General features: G+C 53.5%; 10 protein-coding genes across 10 annotated transcripts; 4 read left to right on the plus strand and 6 right to left on the minus strand.

Moving 5' to 3' along the window:
* Window positions 1-41: 41 nt before the first annotated feature.
* Window positions 42-634, minus strand: LMH87_008708 (uncharacterized protein; the record flags this gene model as incomplete). Its single annotated transcript, XM_056201922.1, has 4 exons — window positions 42-99; window positions 174-199; window positions 320-442; window positions 506-634. 4 exons carry the CDS (start codon window positions 632-634, stop codon window positions 42-44), a joined length of 336 nt encoding a protein of 111 aa, XP_056056536.1.
* Window positions 635-1,196: 562 nt separating this feature from the next.
* LMH87_008709 (uncharacterized protein) lies at window positions 1,197-2,689 on the minus strand (the record flags this gene model as incomplete). The annotated part of the gene is made up of 2 exons (XM_056201923.1): window positions 1,197-2,378; window positions 2,441-2,689. The coding sequence occupies 2 exons, from the start codon at window positions 2,687-2,689 to the stop codon at window positions 1,197-1,199; spliced, it is 1,431 nt and encodes a 476-aa protein (XP_056056537.1).
* A 360-nt stretch (window positions 2,690-3,049) lies between these two features.
* LMH87_008710 (uncharacterized protein) lies at window positions 3,050-4,737 on the minus strand (the record flags this gene model as incomplete). Its single annotated transcript, XM_056201924.1, has 2 exons — window positions 3,050-4,508; window positions 4,622-4,737. The coding sequence occupies 2 exons, from the start codon at window positions 4,735-4,737 to the stop codon at window positions 3,050-3,052; spliced, it is 1,575 nt and encodes a 524-aa protein (XP_056056538.1).
* Window positions 4,738-9,663: 4,926 nt separating this feature from the next.
* LMH87_008711 (uncharacterized protein) lies at window positions 9,664-10,644 on the plus strand (the record flags this gene model as incomplete). The annotated part of the gene is made up of 2 exons (XM_056201925.1): window positions 9,664-9,888; window positions 9,952-10,644. The coding sequence occupies 2 exons, from the start codon at window positions 9,664-9,666 to the stop codon at window positions 10,642-10,644; spliced, it is 918 nt and encodes a 305-aa protein (XP_056056539.1).
* Window positions 10,645-10,835: 191 nt separating this feature from the next.
* Window positions 10,836-12,125, minus strand: LMH87_008712 (uncharacterized protein; the record flags this gene model as incomplete). Its single annotated transcript, XM_056201927.1, has 2 exons — window positions 10,836-11,849; window positions 11,913-12,125. The coding sequence occupies 2 exons, from the start codon at window positions 12,123-12,125 to the stop codon at window positions 10,836-10,838; spliced, it is 1,227 nt and encodes a 408-aa protein (XP_056056540.1).
* A 1,072-nt stretch (window positions 12,126-13,197) lies between these two features.
* Window positions 13,198-14,283, plus strand: LMH87_008713 (uncharacterized protein; the record flags this gene model as incomplete). Its single annotated transcript, XM_056201928.1, has 1 exon — window positions 13,198-14,283. One exon carries the CDS (start codon window positions 13,198-13,200, stop codon window positions 14,281-14,283), a length of 1,086 nt encoding a protein of 361 aa, XP_056056541.1.
* Window positions 14,284-16,668: 2,385 nt separating this feature from the next.
* LMH87_008714 (uncharacterized protein) lies at window positions 16,669-17,394 on the minus strand (the record flags this gene model as incomplete). Its single annotated transcript, XM_056201929.1, has 3 exons — window positions 16,669-16,883; window positions 16,952-17,061; window positions 17,348-17,394. The coding sequence occupies 3 exons, from the start codon at window positions 17,392-17,394 to the stop codon at window positions 16,669-16,671; spliced, it is 372 nt and encodes a 123-aa protein (XP_056056542.1).
* A 310-nt stretch (window positions 17,395-17,704) lies between these two features.
* LMH87_008715 (uncharacterized protein) lies at window positions 17,705-18,047 on the plus strand (the record flags this gene model as incomplete). Its single annotated transcript, XM_056201930.1, has 2 exons — window positions 17,705-17,862; window positions 17,963-18,047. The coding sequence occupies 2 exons, from the start codon at window positions 17,705-17,707 to the stop codon at window positions 18,045-18,047; spliced, it is 243 nt and encodes an 80-aa protein (XP_056056543.1).
* An 859-nt stretch (window positions 18,048-18,906) lies between these two features.
* On the minus strand, window positions 18,907-19,761 carry LMH87_008716 (uncharacterized protein; the record flags this gene model as incomplete). The annotated part of the gene is made up of 1 exon (XM_056201931.1): window positions 18,907-19,761. One exon carries the CDS (start codon window positions 19,759-19,761, stop codon window positions 18,907-18,909), a length of 855 nt encoding a protein of 284 aa, XP_056056544.1.
* Window positions 19,762-20,237: 476 nt separating this feature from the next.
* Window positions 20,238-22,803, plus strand: LMH87_008717 (uncharacterized protein; the record flags this gene model as incomplete). The annotated part of the gene is made up of 4 exons (XM_056201932.1): window positions 20,238-21,251; window positions 21,324-21,663; window positions 21,718-22,615; window positions 22,680-22,803. 4 exons carry the CDS (start codon window positions 20,238-20,240, stop codon window positions 22,801-22,803), a joined length of 2,376 nt encoding a protein of 791 aa, XP_056056545.1.
* Window positions 22,804-24,119: the final 1,316 nt, after the last annotated feature.

Here is a 24,119-nt window from a genome sequence, read left to right on the forward strand (position 1 = left end):
ATTAGGGCCTGGAGTTTTATATGACTTGTTTTTATTTGTTTTTAAGCAGCTTCCATTCCACTTGAGAATACAAGAGGTTGTGTTATGACCGGGGAGCGTCTGCATGAGAAGTAATAGTTAGCTCGAAGGTGGCACAGCTGCCATGAATAAATATCTCAAACAAACAAACTTGCCTTTGTTGCCGCTCTTGTGTGACTGACTGTTTACCAGTACGCCACTTGGTTGTGCCACTCCAGAGTATCCAAAACAACCACAACCAAGCGTTCGACAAAGATTAGACTTTCCACAAGCTCAAGGACGAGACAAGCGAGACACAAACATATATGGCTTCTACCGCCGCTGAATATCGTGGTGTCGGAAGATCCGAAGAGAGCATTCGAACAATATTTTGCATGTAATATTCATTGCCATTTGCCCCGAAGTAGCTGGTTTTAGGCTTTTTCTGATCCGACACAATCCGTCAGAAAGCCACTCGGCATTATTCGACGCCGCAGAACTCACCCACCTCTTCTTTGTCGATGCGGCGCCGTCCGCGCGGCTCTACTACTTTGACGATTGGAAGGCGGTTCGCTTCTACCACGAGGCCAGCAGGGAGCGCTGGTATGGACAAAGCAGTGGTAGCCAGGCCGGTCATGTTTCGAGTGGAGCGAGGGAGATGTGTACCTGGCTGCGGAGGATGTGCGTTGGTCGTCTGCTGCCCAGCGTCTTCCTCCTGCTGCCGTGGCAGTGACCGGAAAAGGCAACGAGGATGTTCGAGGTACGCTTCCTGGGAGGGGTGGGGGGCACATGGCGCTTGCGCGTTGGCAAAATGTCTCCACGGAGCGCTGCAAGGGAGGGTGTTTTGTAGACATCACACACCTTGAATCACGAAGGATAAAGAACGAAATCAAATCCGTTGTCATTATCATCTCTATGTTTAGTCAATACCCCACGGACCGAAAGATGTCAAGCCAGCGAGAAATTCCCGGGGGAAAAAGAGCTGTCGAGCTGAGAGGTCTGGATCGATTTCTGTCAGCCTCCATGGCGTTTTCAAGCCTCTGGAGCCTTCAGTCTTTATAAATCAACAAGTTGACGAAGACGAAACGATATAAAATTAAAACCTAAAATGAAAGGTGACATTTGTCATGTTCGCCCCAATGCGCCGAGATTAAACACTACCTGGTATATATACTTGTATTCCCTCATCTGTCCGGTCGTCACGGCGCCGCCATCCTCGTCTTCATCATCATCATCTCGGAGCTCTTTGCCCAGCCCCCATCGGGCGTCTGCCGATAGCACAGCAGCTTGCCATCGTCGCCCGTCGTGCCCAGTATCTGCCCGTCGTCGTCAAAGCCGACGCGCCACACGGGCGTGCGGTGGTGGTGGTTGTCGAGCCGCGCAATCTCGCGCGCCGTGTGCGTCGCCGTGCCCGGCTGGCCGGCATGGGGGCCGCCCCGCAGGCCCGCGCCGCCGCCGGCGCCGCCGCCCGAGGCGGCCTTGCTGGCGAGGCTGGCGCTCAAGCTCGACGAGTGCGGCGGGTGATGCGGCTGGTTCTTGATGCTGTTGCTGTCGCTGCTGCCGTGGACGTCTCTGCTGGGCGAGGCCGATGACGTGGACGATTGGCCGCCGGCGGCGGCGGCGTTGGCGGCGGCGCGTTGCTGCTGGAGGGACTTTTCCGGCGTGACGAGGGCGCTCATGGCCCAGGACTTGCTGCTGTCGGTGCTGTCGACGGGGGTGTCGATGCGAAAGACGCGTGCGTAGCCGTCCTGGCACGCCGTCGCAATCATGTCGTACCCGCGGATATTGCCCGGCGCCCACGCGATATCCCTCACCAGACCTCTGTGCCCGTCAACTTCCACCGCGAGGTAAAACTCCTTCTTCGCCGTGTCCATGCCGTAGCTCGCGCCGACCGTGTCCCTCGATCTGTAAATCTTCACCACGTCCATGGCCGCCACCGCCAGCCCCAGCGCGTCCGTCGGGACCCCGGCCCGCAAGGCAGTATAGCACGGCTCCGGGTTGGGGTCAAAGACGCATTTGAACGCTGTCTCCTCGCCGCGCTGCGGCCGCTGGGGGATGACGAGAAACTCGTCGACGGCGGCGTAGTCGTTGAGCGCCTCGGGCTGCTCTGTCTCCCAGACGGTCAGCCGGCCCTCGGTGGTGAGCAGCGCGAGGTGCGTGTGCTTGGTCTCGTCGCTGTGCGTCATGGAAAAGGAGCGGTACGTGCTGCCGCCGCCGCGCGAGGAGCGCGTGTCGAAGATGGGTCGGCCGGAGGAGGTGCGCCCCGCGCAGAAGCGCCGGCCGGGCGTCGCGGAGGGGTCTTCGGCCCACAGCCGGAACCATCCCTCGGTGCCGAGCGAGGCGATGACGTTGGGGTAGACGGTGGATGGGAGCCATTGGAGCTGTGGCGGTGGTGTCAGTCTTGGCCGCAGTCAGGAAAGGGGAGGCAGGGAGGAAAGGCTACCTCGAGGACTTCGCCGCCGTGCGCGGTCCAGGTGTCGCAGAGGCGCCACGTGCCGTCCTTGTGCCGGTTGAAGACGCGGATCTTGCCGTCGACGGAGCCGGTCGCGCAGCGGTCGCCGTACGTGTTGAACGTGATGGCCTGCACGAGGTCCTTGTGGCCGTGCTGCAGGTTGAGCTCAAACGGCTGCTGTAGGGTTCCAGGCTGTGGCTTTTCGTCCATGGGCGGCGTCTGCGACGTCGAGGTGGCCATTGCGAGGGGGGTTGTGCCCGCCGCGTCGTAGGTCGGTCCAGGTGCGGCGCTCTATGTGTGGGATCGAGTTGGAATTAATTGATTGGGTGTCGTCAATGGATCGGAATCGAGGATGGCTTTTGCTGGGTATATGATGGGAGGTTGCAAGTTGGAGCTGCATGGTGATGCGAGGAGTGTGGGGGGAGCTTCAATGCCCCACCGCAGCCGGCCCCGTGCTGGAGAGCGTGTAAGTCGAAACAACAATGGAATGGAATACAGTTCAGGTTGGAGGGAATCAATTATTTTCATTGTTCAGCCGCTCAGCATGGGCTGTAAAACCTTTTGGCAACGACGGCATCTCTATAATAGCAAAACCCAACATTAATACATCATCATCTCTCGCATCACCGGCCCGTCCCAGAGACTCTCTTTCCGTGGCCACTGTCGTATCAAGCTCAGCAGCCTCTCCCTTGTTACCAAATCTCTACAATGCTTCGCTGCCACATGCAGCGTAGGTACAACTCCGACATCAATATGCGACACATTGCCACCCACCACATCCCCCTCCCCCGCCTGGATCCTCTCCGCAATGGCCACGAGCTCCTGGATGCGCTCGGCTTCGGCGAGCGGCGACAGCACCTCTGCCGCATCAAAAGGCAGCAAGTCCAGCGTCAGCGCGCTGACCCGGTGCCGCAGTAGACCCACGTTCATGGCGAGGTACTCCCGTGAGCTGCGGTGGTAGCATATGCCGTGGACGACGTAGTGGTCCGAAAACAGGACGCCAATGTTATCGCCGCGCTGCTTGAGCGTCCAGTAATGTAGCCGGTGGACAGGATCACTCCAGTACATGTTCTCGCTGCTGCTCCTGTGCCGCCGTACCATCCACGTAAATGCGTTGACGTCCTGGCAAAAGTCGTCGACGACATCTTGCAGCTCCTCCACCGAACGCGCCCTGACGGCAACTTGTTCATGCTGACGGGACTCGTACGCCTGCGCGGTGAGGCGCGGCTCGAAGTCAGCAGCGAGATGCCCGACAGAGTCCTCCCACCGCGTGAGAAGCCTGACCATGTACGCTACCCGCACATGGGATGTGTCCAGTCCCTGGCTCCATTTCGCAGGGTTGTGCAGAATATCCGCCACGTCTTCTGGCAGGTCGGCCATCATGCGGGTGCCGTTGGCAAGATGCACAAGCGCTTGGCTCAAGTCGCCGCGCAGCATTTCAATGCAAAAGAAGGCCACGCAGCACATCATGGTGATGCCGTACCGGCGCCGTAAGGGCAATGTACCGCAGTCGTGCGACATTCGCTCCATTGCAATTGAATACTGCTCTAGTACGAATCGTTCAGCTTCTGTCGGTGCAGCGCCTACACCCGGTCGCTGGGCCGCCGCGACGTGAAAGTGCATGTAAGCCGCCGCAAAGGCAATGTAGGCGTGCTTCACCGAGGGTACCTCGGCGCAGTACTGCGGGACAATCTGGCGCCAGAAGAGGCCGCTATGCATGTGTCGGATGCCGAGAGCTTCCTCGCCAATGTCACGGAAGCGGTGAAAGTACATTCTTTCGGTGCGCGTGCCCGAGATGTCGGCCATCAGGGGTCGCAGAAGGGTGGTATATGGGTAGGCGGTCGGAGCGGCGCCAGTCAGTGATACGGCACCCGTGGTGGCTTCTTCGTTGATGGCACGACGTTTTCTGACGAGGCGCACGCCGGCCAGGTTGCGGTCATCCTCGTCGTCGGAGGGGCTGGGTCTCTTGGGCCGCGGGCCGTAGCCGTCGCATTTGCGGCCCGTAGAAGTGCAGCGACTGCAGGCCGGTTTTTCTTCGTCGCATTTCACTCGTCGGATCCTTTGGAAGAGGTTAGTTGGGTGTCTGTTTCGAGGAACGATTTCGAAACGTACTTGCTGGCGAGGAATTAGTAGCTGCAGCCATCATTCGGTGCTGTCAAGAACTGAACCTACCAAGTGATACAGCCGGTTCGCACCTTTGGCTTACCAACGCGTGTGCGCTTAGCCTGAGCGCTATCGTCGCTGGAGCTTGATGAGAGTGGCGAGGAGCATTTTGTTCTTGAAGGCATTGTAGAGAGTGTGTGAGCGAGGATGAGCAGAGTAGTCACGTTGGAACAGAGGCCGATCCCCCTCAAAATCTTGGGTGGATGAAGCACATCTTTAATACTCTTCTGGGCGAGATGAGCTCCTTGGTCAGCATCATTTTTAAGCTTCCTTCCTTAGCAACTACCCTCGCATTAGATGCTTTCGCACCAGAACCCGGCACTCGCTGGGCCGGCGGTGACCTCACACCCTAACGACCCATGTTTCGGGGGGGGGGGCTGTAACAAACCTCTGTTCTCGACTGGAAATCAGCGTGGCGCTCTAGTCTAGTCCGGACAATGCTCCAGTCCGATGCACCTCGCAAGCCACATGGACGCGCAACCAGATGCGTGGGAGGGATCTAGTGTCGCCTTGTAATCCGACGGAGGAGCGTAGGGGCTACTAGGCAGTGACGGTAAGGCAGAGGCACCAAATCATGGGAAACGATTGCGCCAACCCCATTCGGCCGGGAAGCTAAATTGGATGTTCCTTGTGAGATTGAGATGTGGAAAGCAGGTCGCGCAAGATGGCACGGTGGACGGAGCTTGTTGATGCCGACTTTGGATCGGTCTTCGGTACAAGTAATTTGCGCCAATCAGAGAGGGCTACCACGCCCAAACCAGACGCAACAAAGTCGAGCACAATGTAGCATAAGGGCAGATAGAATTAATAAGTAAGATAAATGAAACATGCATATACAAATGGATGTAACGTCATTTTAACTCCAATTCATGAACAATTACGTGTACATCTCCCAAGAAAATCTTAGCTTACCCAGGGAACCTAGCCACACATGGGCTTGCCGTCGGTGTTCTTCACTCACCGATCCGACATACACGCCACGCAGATTGCCGTGCTAGGGGGCATCTAAAATAGGATATATAATCAAACAAGGCTCACCTTCTAGACTTATTGTCAACCAATGAGTCCATCCTCGCCAAGGCCATGGCCAGCGTTGTATCACGGACTATCGTAATGTCGCAGCAGAGCATGAAAGCTAGTGTAGTTTATGTTTCGCCAAATTCTCTAAAATTCTCAAAGAGAATATTGTGGCGGCTAGAATGTGCTCGGGATGCGGGCTAGCTTGCTCTTGCGAGCGCTGCACGCGTTGTGCTCACCGTTGTGGTTGCAGACTACCCTGAAAACAAAGACAGAAAAAGTGGTAGCTTGGCCACAGTGTAGGCTTTATGATTGGCCGAAGGAAAGAGATGGTAGGGAAATGGTGCGAAAGTTCAAGTTTTATTGCTTGATCGTTTAATATCTCGTTTACCACGCGCAGCCCTACCGACCACAACGTCGGCTTTCACGCACTTTTACGAGCGCCTTTCCATACACCGACCACCAGTGATGATAGATTCCACGATCAATAGACCAAAAATCTTTACGAGAAGATATGGCCGCTGCAAAAAAGAAAGATAATCATTTGCGAACAGCAGAGTGTCCAAAACGTCTCCAGATTCGGCAGTAGTCGCAGACGCGGTGCTCACAGCCCGGACAGGTGAGAGTGCCCGGCAAGACGCAGTGGTCGCACGAGCTGCATATCCACCCGGTCGCCTTGAACGCGACGTCTCGGCACTCTGCGCTGCCGGCGCAGTAGCCGTGGCCAAAGTAGTCGACCTTCTGGGTGTCAGCGCAACGACTCCAGGTCGAGGTGACGTTGTAGCAGTGTCGCGACGCCGGACAGTTCTCGGCGTGGGAGACGGAAAACTCGATCCCGGTTGTGTGGCCGCAGAGGTGCCGAAAAACAACAGCTTTGCACATTCCAACACGTATCCTTTTTTTTTTCCTTTTTTGGTTTTCTTTTGCTATGCACCTGTGTGCTGTCCTGGACAGTATGTAAAAGAGAGCCGTTTGCTGGGACGAAAGAGAGGATAGACTTGCGGGCTGCAGATGGCTATTTATAGAAGGGAACTCCTTAGTATTAAATGAAAGGGGTGGTGGACGACGTATTTTTGTTCTTGGTTGTCTTTGTCCTTCGCTGTGAGACTTGCGTCAATGAAAACCATTGTTGGAGATGCGCCCTTGACCCTTTTGAGATTCGATGAGTCGAGGCAGAAAGTACTGCATGGAAACTGGACGTAGAAGCCTTGTTTGCTTTGGGAGCTGCAACTGTAGCGCTAATTTGGGCTACATCGAAAGTTGCTTGTAGTCTGCCTCATACAGGTATTATACGGCGTGGCTGTGGAGCAGAACTAAATACCTGGAGGTTCACGATACTTGCAGGTCCTCAAGACGCCGATTCAAAGAGTCAATGAGCTTAACAGATAAGTAATTCATGAATCAAAGTCTATGGTCTTTTTTTATTTGATGCCTTATAGATGCGCTACTCATTCCCTTCTGCCAATTGGTACATCTTACCCTCTGCCCCGGAGATGCTCGACTGCGCCGCCCCCGAAGCCAAGTCAGGCCTCAGCAAGCCTGGTCTTTTCGAATACATCACGCAAAATATGTTTCATCACCATTCCTCACGTGGTTGACTCGTTTCTGGCCAGCTTACCCCTCGAAGGCTATCTCAGTCATCGCCAGTGGGCCAGTTCCAAACGTTGCAATCGGAGCACGGCGAGTGGTTGCATGAACTGCAAGAGTCCAGCTCCGCCTTCTTCTTGCCATCGCACAGATGGCAGATCCAACCTAGACGTTTGAAGGCGGCTCTTTGACAATCCCATTTGTTGGGGCAGTAGCCCTTGATCGTGCGCCGAATGAGGGGTCTGACCGGGCAAGCATCCCACCCCAGTCCCCGGGACCGGGCATCACTTACGGCTGGGCATTGATTGCGTTCTGCGGGTGAAACAAGGTTAGGGTGGCCGCTGTGGTGGCCACAAATAAAGTAATACTGGAACTCTTTACACATTTTGTGGAGTAATTAGATAGTTCGTTAGTTGGTTCGTGATGTAGTTGGTCGGTAGTGTGGTTGGTCGGTGGTGTAGTTGGCCGGTGGTGTAGTTGGTCAGTGGTACTGACTCCATCCCAAAGGCGCGGTATGCCAAAGAGTTTTGGTGGTGCAATCACAATCAATGAGATTCGATGCTTGAAACAGGTCAATTACCCTTTGACCTTTGTTGGGTCCAGGCCTGCTTACTGGTCATTGAGCGGACAGTGCAAGGAAACGGCAGTGGCCTCTTTGTAGAACCAAACGGTTCCTCAACGTTCCCATCTATAAAGGAATGACAAAAAGGATTGTGGAAAGTTTACAGGCGCACAAAAGAAAAAGACGTAAACTGAGGAGTATTCCCGGAGAGGCAATATGTCAGCTGGTTAAGCCGCTTGATATGCGTGAGAGCCTCGCACCTGTGCCAGGTAATATCTCTGCTTTGTCTCCAACTACGTTCATCCGGCCCATTTTACTCCCCACCAGCCCGACTAGGATTTTTCTAGATTTCCCTATTCTTGATGGAATCTTTAGAAGCCACTAAATAAATAGATCAACAGCCAAGCAGTACACGGTTTTGTTTAGTTTGGCAATGATCTAGTAATTTAAGTAGCGACATCCACTCGATCGTAATCCTCATCCAACAGTCTGTCATTTTCTTCCCAACCTATCCTTGATCTGCTTCTCCCTCTTAAACCCCCCATTTCCTTCATCTAATTTACTAAACATGCCTGATGTCGCCCCATATACTGCATCTTCCGCAGGCGGCATGACCACAACTGCTACATCTTAGGGAGCTGATATTGGGGTGCTCGCAGTCCGAGCAAATCCAACCTTTTTGTAAGAATACGGTCCGTCGGCAAACGTACCTGTACTTCGCGCGGCAGTATCCGAGGACTCGGTGCTTGATTTCCTTCGGCGGGTTGCATCGCCAGCTTTTGGGGTTGATAATGTGACGGTCCCACGCGGCGGAGCACGGCATCGCAAATGTCTTGCGGCCAGTGTGATGGCCGCAAGTGTAATAATATGCTTGTCGATGGCACATTGTGTCGAGTTTTTAGGCTTTCGGCTGGCTATTCATCTGCTCCGACTCAGTGTCAGGGGCGCGGCATGCACATACTCTTATAGTTTTTTCATTAAAGTGCTGCGCTTCCGAATATCTACATTTCTCTAGTTTGTTTTGCTTTGTATATTCAATGTTAACTCTGAAGATAATGCGGCGGAAAGGGTCCTTTGACCGCCTATGGAATTCTAATGAGAGGTCTAAAGGGAAAAGAAAATTGAATAGGGTCGCTTATATGGTTAAACGAACAAAAGAGATGCAATGCTCAATCGTCAGCTTTGTCATGATACGTTTAGATTGACAAGCTTTTATGGTGTTGTACACAGCTGCACGTCTGCTTTTAGCAAACCCATCGCCTTGAACTAGTTGAGGGAAGTCCGCGCACAAAGGGCGAAACGAAGAAAAAATGCAAGAATGCATTCTTCAAGATTTCTAAATGTTAATGAAGATATTGATTCGCGTCTAATGTTGCCTTTTTTTATTTTTGCTGCGGCAACAAGTACATTTTTCCCTTACTCCAGTTTGAGTGTAGTATATAGACCAAAATATGTCCCCGATTTTCAACAACTCGCGGCCATAGATTAGCTGGGAGATCGTCAGACTGAAGTCCAACTTCAATCCTACGGATTTAGATACCTATCTGAAGGTCGTGTGTTCGAGTCACACTGGCCGCAAGTCTTTTTTTGCCTTTTACACTGTCTTTTTTGTGTTACCGTTGGGCTTGTAGCCATTATCTTGTTTTAATTTATTTATTGGTGCCGTCATTGTGTGTTACAAGCCCTTGATGAGGCGGGTGTTTCTTTTCATGTGAGACAAAGCCCTTTGGTGCGCAAAAGTCGCCAACCCCACTGTAGCTTTCTGCGGTGCATCAACACCACGACCTGCCGAGCGTCGGCGCCTGCATCTCTCGACAATTTCTTTTCTAGAACGCCGAAGTGGCTCGGGCACTCCCATATCTCTTTGCTCGGTCGCGCTGGAGGCATGGCGCATCTGACGAATCCCCTTGCCACGGCGGAGCAGCTCTACCGCCGCTCGACCTTTTCGTCTCTGCCACAAGATCTTCAGGAAGCCGTCTTCTTCGCGACACAATGCCTCACGCAAGCAGCTGGTCTGCTGTTGGAGCTTCCGCAGTCTGTGACTGCACAGGCTAACGTCATACTGGCGCGTTACTGGCTTGTAGACTCGCCAATGGCACACGAGTTCAGCGTAAGTTCCACGCATCAGTGACCTGCAAGGGCGTCCGCCACCGGCTATGCTAATGCAGTGCAGGACGTCTCGGCTGCCTCTTTGTACCTTGTCGCCAAAATGGGATCGTTTCCCCGCTTACCTCGCGATGTTTGGACCGTGTACGCGTATCTACTATCGCCAAACTCGGCCTTTCTCAACACGCCGAGCGCTGCGACGAACACGAACGACCCGGCCTCCTACTATCAGACCGAGGACCAATATTACAAATTTCAGAAGAGCATGCTTGAGCTCGAGGCTCGCATACTATACACGCTTTCGTTCAATGTACACGTCGCGCTGCCTCACGGTCTCACGGTGACATACCTCCAGACGCTCGATTTTCTGTCGCATTCACGGCACGAAATTTCGCTTCGAGCATCGCAGTACCTGAATACAGCCTTGTTGAGCCCGCAACTACTATATCTCACACACCAACCGCATGCGCTCGCTACGGCAGCGATATACAACGCGGCGCGTGATCTGGGAGCGACGATGCCCGAGTGCGCCTGGTGGGAAGTCTTTGACGTGGACCGCGAGGAGCTGGGCTTTCTCGTCGTCGGCATGCGCAGTCTCGAGGGCTGGATCGAGACGCGAAAGGGAGAACTGCCCTCGATACTGGGGCATGGAATGCCTCGCAGAAAAGACGTCGAGGCAGAGATGAAGCGAAGGGGTGGTGATGCGGGTGACGCAGAGGAAGAAGTCATGCGAATGATGGACAGCAAGCAAGATGAATAATACCCGAGGGCTTAATCCCCTACATTAGCTCTGAAAAGATCAGATTATGTTTTGGTGAGAACAGAAACCAGCATGCAGCTACGAATATATCGGCGATGTCCGCCAAGCATCAAACTTAAGGGACGCCTGGCGCTCCACGGAGGTTACTGCCATCCTCTGAACCAATTGTGATTATTCAATTGAAAGTAGATTCAGTTCAGAAACAGTGAACCCATGATTCTCTCATCTTCTTCCAATGCCAGCACGGCCAAGTTCTGTTTTGCAAATGCGTTGGCATCAGCACAAGACCGCCTCAAATACCAGGCCCCAACCGAAAGAATCTCTTGAAGCGCCGCACTATCCGGGATGAACTCGCTGGCAAAGACAATCATTTCTGTCCCGTGAAATAACATGGCCGATCGCAAAAGCTGCAAGTTTGCATCGTCGGGGTTCTTTGCGTCATACCGGCGCTGAGCAGTCTCCCGGTAGCCAGAGCAGAAGCCAGAAATGAGGCGTCGCAGCAAATTGGTGAGTGTCTCGTTCTTGTTTCCACGCCGCGCATCGATCAGTATGCAGTGAATACTCGCTGTGAACTTCGCAGCATCATCATTGACGCCCCGTCCCAAGTGGGCGAATTCCCAGTCGATTACCGCCGTGGCTGCTGGGCTTGCGCTTGCTGAGGATACCATGACGTTTCCAGTGTGAAAGTCGCCGTGGCACAAGACGAGTGAATAATCGTATTGAGCAGTCTTGAAATCGCTCTCGACTCGTTGATAGAGTTCATTTCCATCCTCAAAAGATGACAAATATTCAGGGAGCGAGTCCAGCATGGCGCTCCATACGAGATGGTCAGTGAGGGATTGCGAAAAGACAGCCATTGTGCTCGGATGTCTCGCTATTTCGGCAAGCGTCTTCTGGCTATGCAATTTTGCCAGAGAAGTACCCAAAGACTGCCCTGCAGAGAATATATGCGCCTCCAAGTTTGGTGGCAGTGCCGGCAATTTGGCACAATCCTCCAAATAGCTCATGATGTCTTGCACATCCCCAAGATCTTCAATGAGCAGCACCGACGCTTCCGAGTCATTGTCCGTCAGTCCCAATCGGGACTCTGCTCCCATGTCATGCCGAATACATTTTGGCACTCGCCAGCGGCTGGACTCATCCTCCTTCCGGTCGTATAGAGGCTTGCCAACGTCCCATAGTCCTAAAGCCGCCCTTTCGATTTCCTGTTCAGCGGTTAGGGCAACTTCTGTATTCTGAAAGACTATCTGAAAGGAAGTAAAACTTGCTTGTCGCTTGAGCGAAAATTCTTGGATATATCCAGGCTCACCAAAACTGGGTCGCGCATGCTTGAGAATGAAACTTTCAGCAGTCGCAGTGCCTGACGTTTTCACGACTCGAAGGGTTGTATTGACACAGCCGCCGTTGATGTCCTGAATTCGCCAGGACGTGGCTGGGAAGACGGACTCAAGGTATTCATGATATTTTCCTCTTGCAGTCATGACGTGCACAATAATGTTCACTGTAAGTCTCGCCCATGATCTTGCTAAGAGTCTAAATCAATGAATACGACAAAAGGCGTGCGCTACTGCGTCAAGCGGGGTGTGGTTCAGCCAGCTCAGGACGCGCTGACGCTAGTTAGTAATTAGGATATCGGCACGATGATAGTTCGCTCGACAAGATCTCAAGTTTTGACTGTCGGCAATTTTTCAGTCTCTTCGTTCTATGTAGGTGTTGCGCACAAGCTAGGCGCCTGCAACCGGCGAATCAGAGCCCAAAATCCTCAACAATGACACAAGTCGGCTGTGACAATGTTGTCTAAAGCAGCTGCGTGGATTAACACGGGGAGCAGCATTGTGAATGAGCTGCGCCAATGCTTAGTATGGCAGGTATCAGCTGGCAGGCAAGCAAAAACCTGCAGGCGAATTCGAGAATGGTGCGATTTGGTTAATTTTACAATCTCAACTGCCCATCACCCTGGTGTACACACCAGAGTACGCCGAACTGCCGAGCTTTCAAAGACACTTCGACACAGGCTCCCAGCCCTATCCCTAGTCATTAATGTGCCCCGACTCAACCTTAATTGAAGAAACCTCGAAGCGTTATGCACGCTGCTCCACTGCCGGACCCAGACGGCGCCGCCAGACCACACACCTGCCTATTCTTCACGTCCGCGGTGGCGCAGCTTGGACGATTAACGGTATTCGCTCCAGTGTAATTCATGGGGGTTTGTGGGAGCAATTGGCCCGCAACGCGGCAGATTCTTGCCCAAGGCTCAAGGCATAGGTAGATAATTTAGGCCGCGCAGTGGATTACGGGGCTCAAGAGGTTCGAGTCCCAGCAGCAAAAATGATCTGTTTCTATTGAGGGTTAAAGTTGTTTATTGGTGGAGATCTTGTCGTATTGAGGGTCTACTGTACACGTTAAACTGTATAATCACCCGACACGTCCCCTACAACATCACATCGATCGATGCTTGCCAAAACTATACTTCTCGTTGGTTGTCTCAGCGCGACATTCTCGTGCTGCTGCAAGACAAATCTTCAACTCTTGCTATCCAACGAATCACTCATCATGGCCGAAGCGCACGAGGAGCCGGGACTTTCGTGTGCCTGCTGCGGCCGGGCAGAAGCAGATCAGCCGTACATCGATGCCGCCAGCCTCCATCAGGCGGCGCTCTACGGGGACTCTAAGCAGCTGCAGCAATTCATTCGCGATGGAGTCGACGTTTCTGCCGTAGACGCGAAGCAGCAGAATGCGACCGCTCTTCATTTCGCCGTCGAGTCGGGCAGCAAGACGACTGTCCAAGCCCTCGTCGATGCCGGGGCGAACATTTCGGCGCAAAACAGCAACGGCGTGGCGCCGCTGCACACGGCTTCCGCCAATGGACACTATGCCATAGTCCAGTTGCTGATTGAAGCCGGCGCCAATGTCAATGTCCGCAACAAGAATGGGGGGACACCTTTGCACGGGGCGGCCTTGTTCTGGCAGCCTAAAATCGCAAAGCTTCTTATTGACGCCGGGGCCGATGTCCAAGCAAAGGATCGCGACGGGCGGTCCCCTCTGCACGAGGCCGTCCGCGCAGAGTCTTTGGCGGTCGCCCGTCTGCTGCTCGATGCGGGGGCCGACGTCAATGCCACAGACGACAACGGCGACACGCTGCTGCATGTCGCACTGGCCGACGGCCGAAATTGCATCCAGCTTCTACTTGATCATGGCATCAATGTGTCCAACAAGAACAGCAGAGATGCAGAGGGAAACACGCTGCTGCATCTAGCAGCGGAGAGCTCAGCGGCGCTTCTCCAGGCTTTGCTTGCCACGGGCCCCGATGTCGAAGTGGTGAATAATGATGGAGCGACGCCATTCCTTTGTGCGGCTGCGCACGGAAGCCTTGAGCAGCTTCGGCTTCTCGCGGATGCCGGCGCCAACGTGATGGCGCTCACCAAGGAAGGCGAGACTGCCCTGCATTTGGCAGCAGGAGACCCGGAGCATTCATATGTAGGCTATCGACCGGATGCGGTCGAGAAGCTCACGTTGCTTGTCGGTGTTGGCGTGGATGTGAACGCGAGGACGAAAGGTCACACAGCACTCGGCCGGGCAATGGAGTGTGGGCATGAACCTGTAGCAAAAGGGCTTCGTGATAGAGGTGCTAAAGAATAGAATCATGGGCACCTACGTAGTTTTGGTCGACCGTTTCGAGTGTTTGTAGCGGAAAGGGTCGTAAATAGCGGTCGAATGTTTACATGAGCTGCAAGTTTGCAAGTTGCCGCAGGCAAAGGTGGCGATTTTGTTGTTCCGCCATCCACAAATGAAACTTCGGCAAAAAGCTCACTCAAGAAGAAAAGAATTCAGCAATGGCGCGTAAAAAGCCTAAGTGCCTGGAACCGGCACGATACCCGGCACGGAGGTCACCGTCAAGGAGAGGTGGCACGGGCTGCCGTCGCCTATATTGCGATGCTCTCGACGAGGACACAGCCCAGCAGAAATGCCTCGACCGTTTCTGAGATAGTGATGTTGGATATCGGGAATTTTTGCAAACAGGAACGTGACACTTGGTTGAAGAGTACGAGACCAAGACTAGCAGAGAACCATACACCGCGGGAGTGTCACTTTCCAGCACCGATGCTATCAAGGACCCGGTGCAACCACTGGACACAGAGCATAACTTAATGAAGGACACGCCAAAAAAAAAATTCTCTACCGGGCAGTAGCTGTTAGTTTTTCCTAGAGCAAGCCCTCTGACAAGGCCTGAACAACCTATTCTTTGCCTCGTTGCCCATTATTCGTTTCTTTTCTTACAGCTTCTCCATCTAGAATGATACATCCGTCGGTGGCCTTGCAGCGACCCTTATCAGGAACTTGGACTGATCGTCCCACCGGATTACAAGGATATGCAGAGCTTAAAAGTTGCAGCTTACATTGCAGGTTTCGCGTCCAGAGGTCGATGCGCAGCATATGCGGGGGGTGGGACGGAGTCGACTTTGCCAAGCCCTTTCCAACTGGCTCCTGCAGCCACGAAAAAAGCTTGTCTGTCGATCGTTCCGTTTTCTCGCGTATCCTCACTCAACAACACATGTGCGACCAGTGTTGGGCTCTGACTGGCGAGTGTTGTAGATCAGCCCCCGACGCCCGCCAAGGCCAGGCTCTGGAGCAAAGGCAAATGCCGACTACCTTGCTGAGGAAGACAAAAAGCGTACGAGTTGTGGTGGGACAAGCGTAAGCAGAAAACAGCACATGAAGCGCATTTACAGCGTTGGCAGCAGAAAAGACATCTTGGCATCCAAAGGCCGTTCTGGAAGCCTTGGCTGTGGCTTGCACTGCTGCATGAGTACCGTGCAGCAGCCATTTCCTCGGTTTCTAGCCTCAGAATGGTCGCTTACAACCGGCCGAGAACCACGTCCAAGTTCCGCGTCGCCACAATGCATTCTCTTCTGCAGAAAAATGGACAGGAAATTCCCAAGTAACAGGGCCTTGTGGCCGTTCCTGCGTCGGGAATTAGCGCGCGCACTTGGAACCCTCGGCCGGCAGCTTCGGAAGTCAGAGAGGAACAACGGCCAGGTGCTAGGCCGACAGAAAAAGCCGAATCCGACTCTCCTAGCGAATAAAAGCCCGCCACCACTGTTATTAGTGGCAGGTCTTGGCTGAGGCGTTGCATCCTTCTAGAAGGACAGAAGGGCTCGCGACCAGAATCCTGCAACGTCACGGGTGGGCTTCTGGGCGGTCGCTAAAAAACTTGGCACCATGTATACGACGTATTTTCTCTGTGTGTTGAGTTCGTTCTTTTGCTTCTGGGCGGCGCTGGGGTTTTACTAGCTGAGGAAGGGTGTGAAGAAGGCTGGTCGGCCAAAAAGGTGGGCGATCGTCATCAGAGGGGGGGGCCGACGCAACGCCCGTTGGAATGCGCTGGTGTTGGGTGATGATGACATTTTGTCTCTCGCTCGCCTCGTCCTGGATCGTCGCAGAACACGTGTATTGGGGCCTCTGCGCAGTGGCAGGCGAGACACGCAGCCAAGATCAACGATGCGAGGCATTCGTTATCGCTGTCCAATGCCCGGACATCGCACCAGGTGACGGTGTGCGTGGAGGTCCCCTAATGATGCTCGCTTGCTCTTCCGATCTGCAGCGCGCAGTGAACATGGCTTCTCCAGGGTCTACCAGCCTTGATCTACTTGTCTCATCCTGTCCAACTCGCCAAATTCCGTGCAACAATGCCAAGTTTAATTATGATGTCTATTTGTGAAACTCGGAATGACGGAAGCCTTTTGTCAAGGAAAAAACGCCAGAGGGCAGCCTCGTTGTTAGCAAAGGCTGGAGTGGGCGTGTGGTCGGAGACTGTTTTGCCGTGAGTATTGAACTAGACTCCAGCCATGTCGGACAGCTTACACACATGCTGGGCCACTTCTCCGCGGTTGGCTAATTCATCGTGGCGAACAACTGTGGATAGTGTTACAATCGCAACAGACAGGCAGGCAGGCAGGCAGGCAAAAAGTGGGAGGGAGCCTCGGAAATAGTAAAGCTTCAACTATTACTACGCGACTTACTTGGTCACCGCTCAAACTTGACAGAAAGATGAGAGGCTATCTTTTTGTGGGCAAGCCCAACCCATTGTATTCGCGCTTTCGCGGTCTTTTCTTGCTCCGTTTTCTCCATGCACCAGCGCTCAATTTGTACAAGAATGCCCAATTCCATGAGCTTGCTCTCCGTCTTGCTCCACAGCGCTATACTTTGTCTAGAGCCGGTGGCTGCTCCTTTTTTCCTCGCTGCAGGTTCCCGCCCGTCGTATTATTACCAAGGTGTCAAAGTGTGTGTATGTGTACCATCGACTTACTCGCCTTACTAACTCCAGCCTGGGCCAGAAAATGGCTCACCCAACAGCGTGGCGCCCATAACAAGTCGTCGTTCCCCACGGCCGGGTCGGTGCAGTTGTGACACTGCCGTCTGTCTCACTGTTAATTTTCCGTAGCAAAGTCAAATGACGATCATGGCGTCCAGCTGAGGACCAAGATGATCGTTCGTGCAACTTAAAGTTGGCTCCCAGCCTCTTGACTGACGTAAATACTCGCTAAAGACACAACCGTCACTGCATTTTGCGTCCCAAAATGTCTGGCTCAGGTGCCTGAAACCACGTCTCAAGCCACCCACCCTCCGTGGAGTATCCGGGTTGGACGTGCGAATGGGGCTGCCGCCTTTGCCGTCTCGTCCGGCCGGCCCTTTTTTACCTCACTGGTCGTTGGCTGGCTTGGGCCCTGCGAGTAATACGCCAGACGCCATTTGGCGACTCTCCTCGCCCTCTCGGTGCCGGAATGGCAAAGCACACTCCCACCCACCCACGACCCCCATTACAAGTTGCGCTCCGCAAAATGGGGACATCGCTGATATCGTGGGCGTGGGTGGGAACATTATAAAGTCCCCTATCTGCCCTCTCTCGTCTGCCCTTGACCCGACACTTGACTCTTTTTCCCGACCTTGCTTCTACTTACACACATCTCTACTCTACTGTTTCTTTGGAGGAGTCTGCCACCTTCGCAAATTATAGCTCGCAACCAGTATACCACATACACTCACACACAACACCGTCAACATGCCTGAAGCATCTTCCCAGCCTACTTCTGCTGCTGCCACCGCCGCTCCCGCGGCTGGCGTTCCCGTCAACCACTTTGGCGAGAACCGCGGCATCAAGTTCCATATCAAGACTGGCACCAAGACTTGGGCTTGCACTCTCCAGGACCGCACTCACTAGTATGTCAGATCGGATCTTTGCCATGTCTCGCAATAAGCCTAAACGGCGTTTGCGATACACGGCCCCGTGCGCAGGCTTTTTACTAATCCCGTCTTACAGTGAGCGCACCAAGACGACCCGCGCCGGCTCTACCGACTCGGTCACCTCTTCCGCCTCCTCCGTCTCTGATACCAGCTCCCACTAAATCATGCGTGTGAGCGGCATATTAGCGACGGACAACCCGGCCCTTGAAACAATCTTGTATCATGACAGCTTATTTCATGGCCATGATACCCCGGTGGGAGGGGACTTCCCTTTTTTTTTTCTGCTTTCGACTGCAATACAAGTGCACCAGGCATCTCGCCCAGGCACCGGCGTTGGACAAAAGCTGGCGCTTACCACAACGCTAGAAGCATGACTGTTTTTATGGACGGAGCGAATAAGACTTTTTGATACTCTTCCTTTTGAGTATTAGCGCCAACGGTCTTGCATGACTGAATGTTTACATATTTAGAATGAATTTAAGTAGCTGATGTACAATGTACAAATTTCGCAACACACGAGGCAATAGACGTGATGACCACAGGCTAGCATGGTCTATCCTTCGCAGTGCGTTTCCCCAACGCCCGACTCATATCACGATGGCCCAGCTTCCTTTTCGCCAAGGCTGCCACCAGTGTTCTAGAGCCTTTCCTGTAGTAGAAGGTGCACACGTGTGGCTGGCGGGGCGGCGGACCATGGCTGCATATTTTTATGCAACGGAGGGCGAGGCTGGGGAAGGCGATGGATTGTCAGCGGAATAAGACGGACCCTGGGACGTTGGGAGATTAAAAGGACGACATGGGCAAACGAGGGACCACCACGAGGCGTCCAATGATGTGGCGCGCTACTTCTTGAATTGGCGGCTGGTGCATTGTAGCTAAGCCTGTTGCAACACCGACGGAAGCGCAAGATGGCTTGAGAAGATGAAGAGCGTCACTGCGTATTACTGTTCTCTAACAGGTGAGACATATTACTCGTTGATCTACCTCGAGCATAATGCAGCTACATCCTCAGCTCAATCCCTACACTTCTGGTTCTACCTCGTCCACCGTAGGCACCTTGTTCAGCTTGAGCTCAAAAAATCTAGCAAATGCCTGAACCGAGTCCCACACCACCTGCGTGTCTTCTTTCGAGACACCGATGCGGCGCGTGCCGCGAATGTGCCAGTTCGTCTCCAGCTTCAAGTTCTGGGTCATGATGCAGGGTAGCACCACCAGCTGTGTGTCCACATCGTCCAAGACCTGTCTATCTGACAAGAAAAGGCCGTAGGTGATTGTGAGCGACGTCCAAGCAAAGTCCTTGTGGGCGTCAAAGAGACCAATGGTGTCCGAGGCGTTGCGCGTATAGACCTTGAGGAACCACTCGCGGGCCTTGTGCTCGTTCTCCTCGTCAGGCTGCCAGCCTTCGCGCGTCTGCGACAGATCGCGATCCTCTGGCCGCTCAATCGCCGCAATGGACAGGATGGACTCGATGGGCTTGCAGACTCCGATGACGCAGATGGACTTGAAGAGCGCCTCGCGCAGACGACGCACCAGGTGCTGGCGGGACTCACTGCTCTGGAACTCGGGCTTGGCGATGAGGTGCTGGTAGAGGTGGGCGGCAAACTCGGGCTCCGGCCCGGTGGCGATGCAGGACAAGGCGAGAATGTACCATTTCTCGTCGCCGAGCTGCGTGGTTTTGAATCTCGTCTCGATGTCTGAGAACAGCTCGGTCAGCTCCGGCTTCGGAGGAGGAGCAGCGGCGGCGGTTGACATGGCACTAGTGCGTGTGGTGCTGCGGCGCCGCAACGTTTGTGCAATCTTGCTTCTAGGTGATCGGAATGCTGAATTGACGACACAAGATCGGTATGGAAGCCGGTAAAGAGTGCGCAGAATCATCTTGTCAGAAAAGGCCGCCTTCCTCCCCTCACAGCACGGCAGAGGCGCCCCACCGGCCAACCTGCGTGATAGGCGGAAGCAGAATTCGGCCGATGGACAGCTGCAGGAGCATGCGAGTCCGGACCAGAATTTCTCGTGCTCTGCATCTACAGCAGACAGCAATGGGCACCTGTTCGACGGCTTAAGCTACATGGCGATAGTCACAATCAATCAGGCCGTCCGATTAGAAATAGCTCCGTTCAACGGCGTGCACGCCCTAAATCCAGCTGAGCCCCACCGCTAACATGGTGGTGGAACCGGAAAACAAATCCGGGGAACCTCGTCTCGGCTATTTTCATTTTGCATCCTCGAATGTCTCTATTGCATGCCACTTGAAATATATACCTGTCCCCATAGTGTGTATATGTGTGGATACAGTATCATTTGCAAATGCCAGCATTCTGCCGTGACAGACGCCGCATGTACCGTGCGCCACCATGAATCACTTCGACTTGGCCCTGCCCGGCCTCGACCAGGATGTCTCTGGAATCGACAACGACAGCCTCCAGTACGACATTTTCCAGGACTGGGACGTCTTGAACGAGTTTACGCTTCTCGGCCAGCAGCTGGACGAGCAGCATGCGCCCGCCGACGAGACATCTGCCAGTCTTGAGCCCGGGGCTTTCCCTGTCGCCACCCAGGAAAACGACACGCTCGGGGCGACGCCAATGTCGCAAACCGCTTCAACTCCATACTTTCCAAGCCCCCCGGTAACCACGCCCTCGGACACTGCTGGTGCAAGACCGGGCTTCCCCCAAAGCGCTGTGCGACTTCTGCGCCAGTGGATGACGGCCAACAGCCACTACCCGTACCCCACGCGCGAGGACAAGGAGATGCTCAGCACCATGACGGGTCTCAGCCAGACGCAGATTGTCAATTGGTTTGCCAATGCGAGGAGGCGAGCCAAAATGTCGGCGCCTCTGCGCGCACCCGCGTCTACGGCGGAATCAATCACGCCCATGGATATTCCAGCGCGGCGCGCCACGCCCGGCATCTTGGAAGGCCTGAACCCAATGCAGCGCTGGGAAAACTCCCCGCCCGATAATGAGCCTGCTGATGTCGCTGCCATCCTGGGCGCTGTCAAGGCAGCTCGCATTCCCGCCTCTCCCAGTGAGCGCTCCTGTCTCACGCCAGCATCACGCTATTCCGACGACAGCTCCAGCGTTGGCTTTAGCAATGGCTCCTCCCTGGGGAGATACGACGCACCGTCTAGTGAGGGCTCTGTCCGATCTGGCCGCTCGTCTCAAGGCGGTGTCTCTTTGTCTCCCTTTCCCGACAGCCACTCGGCAAGACGCAGACGCCGACGCAAGCGCGCCGGCCTGCCTACCCATACGACATATCCCATTACAACCCGAGGCGCATTCCAATGCACATTTTGTGCCGAAGACTTTCAAACCAAGTACGACTGGCAACGACATGAAAAGACCTGGCATCTATCCATCGATCGTTGGGTTTGTGCCCCAACTGGCCCTCTGGCGGTCGACCCCGTTACTGGTTCTCTGACATGCGTGTTTTGCTCGCAGCCGAATCCAGACGCGACGCATTTCGAATCACACAACTTCTCTCTCTGCAGCAGTCGAACACTGACCGAACGTACTTTTTACCGTAAAGACCATCTCACGCAGCATTTGCGCCTTGGTCACCACGCCAAGGTTCCGAAGGAGAGGCTCGAGACTTGGAAGGCAGCCTCACCAGAGATTCGATCACGTTGCGGATTCTGCAATGCCGTTCTGCACAGCTGGAGTGCACGCGTCGACCATCTTGCGATGCACTTTAAGAATGGGGCTACAATGGAGCACTGGACGGGAGATTGGGGTTTTGACGAAGCTGTCCTTCGAACAGTAGAGAACTCTATACCACCATGTAAGTTTTTGGACATATCATGCTTTCCGCTCAATTGCTAACGCTGTGTGATAGATTTAATTCATTTAGAGAAAATATCGCCCCTACCGTACGTGGCAAGTAGCGTCTCACCGTGGACACCCAATAGCCCTTACGAACTACTCAATATGGAGCTGGAATACTGGATAGCGAACCATACCGACGACACTGGGAGCCCGCCAACCGATACTGAGATTCAACTCGAAGCATGTCGTATTATTCGCAGCGCAGATATCATTTCGACCGATCTCGCTACTACAGCCGGTTCCTGGCTGCGGGATCTCGTCATGTCCTGCAAAGAAATTACTCGCGACGCCATGTTTCAGTCCGTCCGTGGTCAGGCAGAAAATCGCATGTCGACACTGCGAATCAATGGCAAGGATAACATCTTCCAAGACTGTGCGTTTGAGAGCGAACTGCGGCAGTTTACTCTATCGCTGCCTTTAGGTGGCAAGGACGTGGCCAACTGGGAGCTACAGGTAGAAGCCGACCGCATTCTACGACGCGCCCAGCAAACTTCCATCTCCCACAAAGATAATGTGCTGAATTGGCTGTTGCGGCTCACTTATAATTCGACCGATTGGCTGGTAGATTTTAGAAGGCGGCTCTTCCAGGCCGTGGAACAGGGCGAGAAGGCCAGCGAGATTAGCCCACCCGCCGTTGGTGAAGCCAATACACTCGATCCGAAGGCTCTTGGTCTTGACACCCCGATGAGTCTCGACCCGACGCAGCAAGACCCGACAAAGGAGCGTCAAAAAGCGGCAACGGCAAGCCGGAGGGGATTTTACGATCTGAATGATGCCAATGGCTATCGCCGTCTCGCGCGGGGCCTGGCTCGATTTGTGGCGTCGTCCATGTCGGACTGCAATCCGAACAAGCACATCCCGAGTGATGAGGAAATTCAGCAGCAAGCTCGATGGCTGGAATATGGAGAGTGAGTCTTCTGCCTGCTACACAAAAAAGAAAAGGTACTATGCTAACTGCTTTTTCTCTTGCAGAGGCGATCCGTGGAATCAGACGGCGGCGGATCTTCCAGACTGGCTGGAGCGGTTCAAACGCGATATTGGGCTACTGCCGCGAGACACGGGACCAGGCTTGGGCTTGATTAAGCGCACAACATAGGCCCTATCATAGATATACAACATAGCATCGAATTTATAGATGCATAAGGGAGAGAGACATGGAGCTTCCTGGACGAATTGACAGTGCATGTAAGCTAAAAGTGTGCCTAGGCTTGGCAAGAGTGTTGTCACGCGCGAAGATGTGTCTTTCTTTTCTTTGATGAGACTTTGCCAGTTGTCAGCTGCGTCGGATGCAAAAGAGCAGCTTGAAAGTGGAACTGCATTTCTTTGAAGAAAAAGTGAGCATCCTTCCGACAGTCCGCCCACCCGCTCGAGTCCTAGCAGTCCAGGTTACGAGTTTGTGGCGTCATCTTCTCTACGCGTGCACCAAGCGCGCTACACTAATGGAATGCCGTCCTGCTAGTAAAGCGATTTAAGTCGCTTTTTCATATATAGTCAAGTTTGTCCTATTTGGATAGAGCGGATGATTTCTTTACCAATGCGACGTTATCCTTTGCCATTTGTCGGTCTTGTTCCCTCTTCACTTCTTTTTTCCGCAGTGAAAAGAACGATCCGAAGCGGAGGGGTTCGATGTTTAGTCTAATGCTTTTAGAAATTTGCGAAATTTCTAGGGGCATCTACTCGAGCAAAGCACAAAACCTTGTTGCGACTCTCTGCAACCCAATTCTTGGCCGATGACATAAATGTGGCTGGTCCGCCAAAAGACCTTCTGCTCCTGCTTCAGCAGCTGTCACACGCCGTCACATATGAGGCTACCACTACCGCACGTAGACCGTCGTCTTTTTTGCGGAAGGCATCAAAAGAGACGAAAGCTAGTACCGATTAGAATAAGTAACTGGATGTAAAGTCAACGAGTTTGCTGATATTGAGTGGCCAGGACGGGTCTTTAATCAACTGTCTGCTAACACGTTGAAGCCTGCTCTACGCCATGAAAACGGAGCAGGAAGCCAACTAATGTACGCACGGATTAACAAATAAATCGATATAATTTAGCACATCTTTGGGATCCTGAAGGAGTTTCATCTCGAAGGTAGCTGTGGAGGTGTCTGTGATCGAGTGCCCAATTCAGTGGAGAAATTTCGTACGATCAGGAAGATCAAAGGAATAGAGGAGGCACGTGTGAGAACCTGGTGGGCCAAGGCATATTTGGGATCTGAAATACCATTTAATGGATAGCGCTAGTTTTAATGTTCATCGACAAAACATCATGGGACGTGCTCCGATGGGCATGCCTCGGCGTGTCATGGCCGGATCACGTTGACGTCACCTTATTTGACGGCTGCTTTCTACCACCACAACTGCTCGAACATCTCTGACATTTTGAAACATAAACCTTTCAAGCAACAACACCTTTAA

This window comes from Akanthomyces muscarius, assembly GCF_028009165.1.
Source record: "Akanthomyces muscarius strain Ve6 chromosome Unknown contig_18, whole genome shotgun sequence".
NCBI classification, from domain to species: domain Eukaryota; kingdom Fungi; phylum Ascomycota; class Sordariomycetes; order Hypocreales; family Cordycipitaceae; genus Akanthomyces; species Akanthomyces muscarius.